The sequence below is a fragment of the Odontomachus brunneus genome, unplaced genomic scaffold (genome assembly GCF_010583005.1).
Source record: "Odontomachus brunneus isolate Ranch 3 - 2012 unplaced genomic scaffold, Obru_v1 Obru_scaffold_048, whole genome shotgun sequence".
Classification (NCBI taxonomy): Eukaryota; Metazoa; Arthropoda; class Insecta; order Hymenoptera; family Formicidae; genus Odontomachus; species Odontomachus brunneus.
The window spans coordinates 2210146-2217367 of record NW_022639498.1 but is presented as its reverse complement, the minus strand read 5'-3'; the positions used below and the strand labels follow the sequence as shown (position 1 = coordinate 2217367).

General features: G+C 34.5%; 2 protein-coding genes and 1 pseudogene across 5 annotated transcripts in view; 1 reads left to right on the top strand and 2 right to left on the bottom strand.

The window, feature by feature from the left end:
- Positions 1–368: 368 nt before the first annotated feature.
- LOC116844935 (sperm-associated antigen 6-like) overlaps positions 369–7222 on the bottom strand; it is a 73197-nt gene continuing 66343 nt past the window's right edge. Inside the window, exon 10 of one of the 2 annotated variants that reach the window (XM_032817112.1) lies at positions 369–530. In XM_032817112.1, coding sequence (XP_032673003.1) covers positions 386–530 — 145 coding nt within the window. In that variant the 3' untranslated portion in view covers positions 369–385. Of the gene's footprint in view, positions 531–6989; positions 7083–7222 lie in introns of those variants that run through there. The other variant, XM_032817113.1, reaches the window with a different exon arrangement.
- LOC116844936 lies at positions 2159–4010 on the top strand (annotated as a pseudogene).
- LOC116844937 lies at positions 5396–7055 on the bottom strand. Of its 3 annotated transcripts, none has more exons than XM_032817116.1 (5): positions 6920–7055; positions 6664–6726; positions 6463–6581; positions 6166–6318; positions 5418–5973 (listed from the first exon to the last, which is right to left on the bottom strand). In XM_032817116.1, exons 1-5 carry the CDS (start codon positions 6952–6954, stop codon positions 5807–5809), a joined length of 537 nt encoding a protein of 178 aa, XP_032673007.1. In that variant the 5' UTR covers positions 6955–7055; the 3' UTR covers positions 5418–5806. The 3 variants fall into 3 exon arrangements, with proteins under 3 accessions (XP_032673006.1, XP_032673007.1, XP_032673008.1); XM_032817117.1 differs by having other exon boundaries at positions 5798–5969; XM_032817115.1 differs by having other exon boundaries at positions 5396–6318.

Here is a 7222-nt window from a genome sequence, read left to right as displayed (position 1 = left end):
GTACGGTCTCCCGGTCTCCTGACCACGATTCGAATATCCTCTTTCTTTTTGTGATAGCCGTTCGTGAGGTGGTGTGGCTTTTTTTCCGCACCTGGCGCCCAACATCTCGCGTTTTTCGTGATTGTGAGGTGGATGCCGGCGGCAATTTGTCGACACGGCGGACAAGCGACTGTCTGCCTTTATGAATTATTCGTCAAAAACGTCGCAATACAATTATAAAATTGATTTGCGACTATAGATTTAATGTTTATTTAATATTTAATTTAACATTTACAGTCATATGAGTACAATATTATTAAAATTATAATGCATATTTATGTACGCTATTCCATCAAGCGACATTTCATAGTAAAATAAACAATAATAGAAACATAATAATTTAAATTTATCCCTCATCATTATTAAATAATGCGGACAAGCTGGAATCCATAGCATTAGAGGATGATCCACGATCAAATAAAAATATACATTTTGGTTGATATTGTTCCACAGCTTCCAAGAGACTGTCAGGATAACCGGACGAATAATATCTGAAACAATTTTCCACAACACAATGTTTAAAAATAAGAAATAAGAAATTGTCAAGAATATTTTTAATTGTAATTCCTACATTTAAAACAAAGTAGACAGATTTCATTGTCGAAAAGAGAACGAGCTGATAAATTGTTTACGTTTAACAAAGATTATATCTAGCGAATACAACAACCGTATAATTGTTGAGTAAAAATTATCTATGACTGATATAAACTTTCAGATTATTAATCACATGTATTTTCTAAAAGTGGATTATCCAATCGTTATCCATATTCTCTGAACGGAGCCAAACACAACGGTTGACTAATTGTTAGGGTTGGGCAGATACGTATTTTAACGTATTTGAGATACATATTTAAATATGTATCTTATTTAAATATACAGTATTTAAATACCAAATGATAAAGTATCTTTAACTTTGTAATTAATTACTTAATATAAATGTATCTTGTATTTAAATGTATTTATGTAATTACTAATTGCATGATTTGTCTCTTATCGTCGCTATACTAACGCCGTCTATGTATTGGCCGTGTGCACAGGGTGTATATCAGTTGGAGACGGGGCAATTGAACACAGTCCAATCACAAATCGCTGTTCCAAGGGACCCTACAAATGTCTCTAATCACACAGTGCTGTGATTGGCTGTGTCCAAATGCACCGTGTCCAAGTGCACCGCTCCCGTGTGCACATACTTGTCGGTCGCCGAAACAGTTCTCATTAACAGAGAGCGGACTTTGTTGCCAAGTTTCTCGTTCTATATACCCCTGTCATTATACAGGGTGTCTCAGAACAATCTACAAAGCTCTCGTGAGAACATAGAGCGGGTTAAAATAAAAGTCCTATACCGTTTTCCGATATTCGTAATAATAATCGAGAAATTAATTGCAAAAGATTAAGGAAAAGCGTATGCTGAATGGTAGAGGACGGACCGCTCTAGTCACAGCGCGGCCCAGTAATACAGCGCGCGAATGTCTACGCGTGGCGATTGGAAGGCAACGCACCACTGTCTATGGCTTGATTTACATCGTGCACATGATACGCGTACTAAATAGTAACTTTCTATTAGATAATCTTAATATCGACAATGTATATCAACGCATTCAATCAATATAATGTTTTGTTGATGAGTATTATACCAGCTTAATATACTGTTGTTTATATCGTCGATGTTAAGATTATCTAATAGAAAGTTACTATTTAGTACGCGTATCAAATGCACGATGTAAACCAAGTCTATATTTATACCGCTGCGCTCCTACATCTTGCCGCACCGCACCGAAGGCAGACTTGCCACATGTAGGACCAAGTACGCGTAACTATAGTGCGTTCGGCGCAGCGCACACAAGCGAAGAATTGTGTACGTGTGGGCTGCCTGTCACAAACTATAGCGCTTGGCGCTTCGGCAGAAGCGTCCCAGATGCGCACATTGACAAACGGACACAGTCAACCACAACGCCGTATGCCTAGGGATATTCTAGAGACTCTATAAACAACGATATATGATTGGATATGTCCATTTGTCATGTACGCATCTGGGACTCACTCGCTTCGGCCAAGCTCGAGCGATGGAAGAGTGCAGACGTACAAGCTGCCATCTCTCTCCCGACCTATAGCTATAGCTAAAGCGGGAAGCACACAGTTTTGCAGAACGCATAACGCAGAGCGCATAACGCACAGCATGACACGCAGTAACGCACACACATGTGCGCATAAAAACTTTATAGTTAAGGGATCTGGCAAATCTTATAAGTGCGACATGACAAAAGGAGAACATTTTTATGAATTACACGACTGTATAGAATAAAATAAAGTAAGTGTTAAAGAAATATTTTTGTATTTTTCCGTTTAATTTCGCGACTTATATGTGTAAAAATTTAGGAACAAGGTATATACATATATACATGTATATATATTTTTTATGTTATAAACGACTGTGTATCAATGCCCATATATATGGATGATGATAATGTTCTCATTTTATCAGTTTTACAATTATGCCTACTGGTTTTGTATATAAAAACAAATAATAAAAGAGATATAATCGGAGATGATGAGTCAGACCCATTAATATGGAACGCCTCTTATATGGAGATTATGAACACCTTTTTCAACAAATGAAACACAATGATAGAGATTTATTTTTTCGATATACCAGAATGAGAGGAGAAACTTTCAAGTTTTTGTTAGAAAAGGCGAAGTCATATTTAACAAAATCAAGTAAAAGAGCATTTAGTCCAGAACAACGATTGATTATAACTTTAAGGTAGTTACTTATTTTATTATAAACTGTTCAATTTATAAGAATTAAATGCACATATGTGTCAAACAATATTTTTCAAAATGTTTAATGCCAAGTATTTGTTTCTATCTGTGTATCGACATTATTTTCTGCAGGTATTTAGCAACCGGGGATCAAATACTATCACTAGCACTGGCTTTCAGATGTGGAGAGTCAACAGTTCGAAAAATCATCCATGAAACTTGTAAAGTGATAACTTAGGTATTGCCGATTTACGTTCGCTTGCCAAAAGAAGAAGATTGGAAAAATATTTGCAGCGGTTTCTTGAAAAACTGGAATTTCCCTAATTGCGCCGAGTCTTTTGACGGAAAACATGTGGAAATACAATGTCCACCAAAATCCGGAAGCTTATTCTTTAATTACAAAAGACATTTAGTATTGTGCTGATGGCTGCATGTGATTACAAATATAATTTTACATTAGTTGACATTGGCTCGTATGGTGGAAATAGTGATGATGGTATTTTTACTTCTTCTGACATTTATTCGGCATTGAAAGAAGAAACATTGAATCTTCCCAAAGGGACTGCAAATCTTCCCGGAAGCAACGTTAGATTACCATACTTTTTTATTGGAGATAGTGGTTCCCACTCAGTACATTCATGATGCGACCTTACTCAGGAAAAGTACTTGAAGAAAAGAAAAAAATATTCAATTACAGCAGTTAGCCTATTATTTTTATTACAACATCCTATTATTTTAACTTATTACAATCTTATCACGTATTTTATTGATTTTCAGATTAAGCAGAGCAAGACGCACTATCGAAAATACATTTGGTATTTTGTCATCAAGATGGAGAATCTATCGAAAACCAATTCATATGCATCCAAAATATGATGACATGATTGTCATGGCGACTGTATGTTTGCATAATTTTATTAAATCTGAAGAGGAATTGGTGCAAACACAGGACAGAATATATTGTCCTCCACATTTTGTAGATTCAGAGGATTCTAGGAACATAATACTTGGAGAGTGGCGACGTAATGGTGAAAGCGCACTTAGCGATATACGTCCTACTTCGAAGCATAATGCGATTGCAATAGTATATACCAGGTGTACAAGTATGAAATTTTTTCCAAAAAAACACGTTAAATTTGGAAGAATGATAAAAAGAGGTTTATTCAAAGTATGCTCCATTGCTAGTTACACATTTTTTCCATCTTTCGGGCATTTATGGATACCACGCCAGTAAAAATCTTCCCCTTTTGCCGCGAACCATTCATCGAGCCATTTTTTCACATTTTCGTACGAATCAAAGCGCTGCTCAGCAAGTGCATGACCCATCGATGCAAACAAATGGTAATCGGAAGGAGCCAAGTCTGGTGAGTAAGCCGCATGGGGTAGAACTTCCCAGCTAAGTGCTTCCAACGTGTCGCGAACCAGTTTTGCCGTATGTGATGGAGCATTGTCATGGAGAAAAATGATCTTGTCTTGCTTCTTTTGGTATTCTGGTCGTTTTTCAAGCAGCGAACGGTTCAAATCAATCAATTGTTGTTGGTAGCGTTTGGTATTAACCGTTTCACCAGGCTTTAACAGCTCATAATAGACCACACCCTTCTGGTCCCACCAAACATAGAGCATCGTCTTCCTGCCAAAGCGATTCGGTCTTGCGGTCGATGTGGATGGTGCGCCTGGGTCTACCCATGATTTTTTGCGCTTGGGATTCTCAAAATAAATCCACTTTTCATCCCTAGTAACGATACGATGCAAAAACGACTTTCTTTTGTATCGTTCGAGCAAAATTTCACATGTGTTTTTGTGCCTCTCCATCTGTCTCTCGTTCAACTCATGTGGTACCCATTTGCCGATCTTCTGAATCTTTCCCATCTCTCGTAGGCGATTGGAAACAGCTTGTTGACTAATTTTCAATTGTTCTGCGAGTTGTTTTTGTGTTTGTGAATCATCTTTGTCCAACAATGCTTGCAACTCCACATCTTCATATCTTTTTGGCGGTTTTCCGTGTTCCTTGTTTGCAACATCGAAATCACCACTTTTGAAACGCCGAAACCATCGTTCACACGTATCTTGCGATGCAGCATGTTCACCATAAGCTTCTCGAAGTAATCGGTATGATTCAGCAGCAGTTTTCTTCAAATGAAAACAAAAAATTAATGCTGTCCGCGAATGCTCTTTATTTGATATAAATTTCGACATTAAACACAGCAACACAACACTATGCAAACACTTTTTCAATTTATCACTCATGCGCGTTTGACACTTGTTGATGGCAACAAAATGGCAAAAATGTCAAATCTTTATACCACACACTGCATTGGTGCGCCATCTGTTTTCTCAAATCCGCATTTCATACTTGTACACCTTGTAAACTACGAGACAAACTGGCAGACTATTTTTTGACACCACCTGGTGAAATTCCGTGGCAATATGAATATGTAAGAAGAGGACAACACTACGATGATCCAATGTAAAATGTTTTTCAAAATGTTAAATTATTTATTTATGTAAATATATATTCTTGTAATAAAATGATTTTACAGTGCATAAAAAAAGAAATATATGCCATTGCATTTTTTATAACATATTGCATAAAATAAATATACATATACTATATTATATTGTACTATTTCGTATTTGTACACTGTCGTATCACTTTCAATTACATGACGAATAACAGAAATTAACAGAATATATCATACTACTTGTAATTAAATGTCGCGTAAAAGAAATAAACATAACACATTGTACTACTTGCAATAATGTCGCATAAAAAACAAATATGTCATTATACTTTTTCTAACATATTGCATAAAATAAACATACATATACTACTTGTATTATTTCGTACTTGTACACTGTCATATCACTTTCAATTACATAACGAATAACAGAAATTAGCAGAATATTTCACACTACTTGTAATTATATATTGCGTAACATAAATAAACATAACATGTACTACTTCCAATAATGTCGCATAAAAAACAAATATGTCATTGTACTTTTTCTAATATATTGCATAAAATAAATAAATATAATATGTCCTGGTAATTATCCCATGTCGCAAATAAATTAACATATCGTATTCCAGCACATAATGTCCAAAGAACGTTCTAAAGATATTCTTCGGTTGTAGGGACGTTCTTAGGATGTTTTTTCGAAAGTCTCTGCTGTCTAGGATAAGATAATGATTACATATCGTATAAAATACGTAATATTGCTTTTTTTCTACTTTTGTATCTTCGGACAGATTAATAAGCAAAAAAAATATTAGTTGACAAAAAGCCAAATCTTCTCCTACTTCTGGCTTTAGAAATGTCTGCGATGAAGAAACATATCTGTTTTCTAGTAAAGAAGTAACTTTACCAATTGTATTTTCTAGAATATCTGTCTGGGATTTTCCTTTTGACTGTATCCGTTGTCCAATTACATCTTTGTTCTGCGTATAGCGAGGTACACTTAAAGCAGATACGGAAGAGATATCCAATGCATTTGTATGCAAGTCCGAAGTTAATGAGTCTGTATTACAAACAGAATTTTAAACATGTCATTATAGTGTGGCTGTGTGTTTATACATAAAAAAAGAGTATGAAAACTTTTTATAAAATAAATTCCCTAAAAATAAAAAATTACACATAAATTGACGTTTATGGAAATACTGACCCTGTGTGTACGTGTTGCGAGGTACATCTATATTGCTCTTTGCTGAAGATTGTTCAATAAAAGTACCCATGTTTATGGAGAATAAGTTATTCACCTTTTCATCATGAAAGCCAAAATTTCTGAAACGAAATAACAGAGGTTTCGTTAATAATTTGCAAATATATAATTTCCTCTTGATATGAAAATTGATTAATGTGTTACTTTTGAATAATGGAAGATCTTGCCACTGGAGGTTCCTTTTCCTTATATATGTTGGTCATCGTTCTAGAAAAGAAAGAAATAATGTTAAGAATATGTAAAAATATACTTTCTAATATTGTCCAATATACAATGTAGATATTCTCAGGAAGTTTTTAAGATGTCTCTCTAGAGTCCTGTACTATTTAGGTTTTATTTTTCTTAAAGTACAAAAAGGCTATATTATCCTAATTTCTTGATAATTACATATTAATCGTACCTTCTCCTCTTAACAAATCGTTCCAGGAATTGCATATTCTCGAAAAATTCGAATGTTTTTCTTTTTGATGCTCCACTTCCAGTTGTTGTTTTTTCTTGACGTTGCTTTTTTTCGCGTGAATAGCGTTCTCTCAATCTTATCCATCTGGATTGACATTCATCCGCTAACAATAAAAGTTATATTAATTTAATACATACACAATTTATATAATTTATAATTAATGACATTAGACTGAAATATATATATATATATATATATATATATATATATATATATATATATATATATATATATATATATATA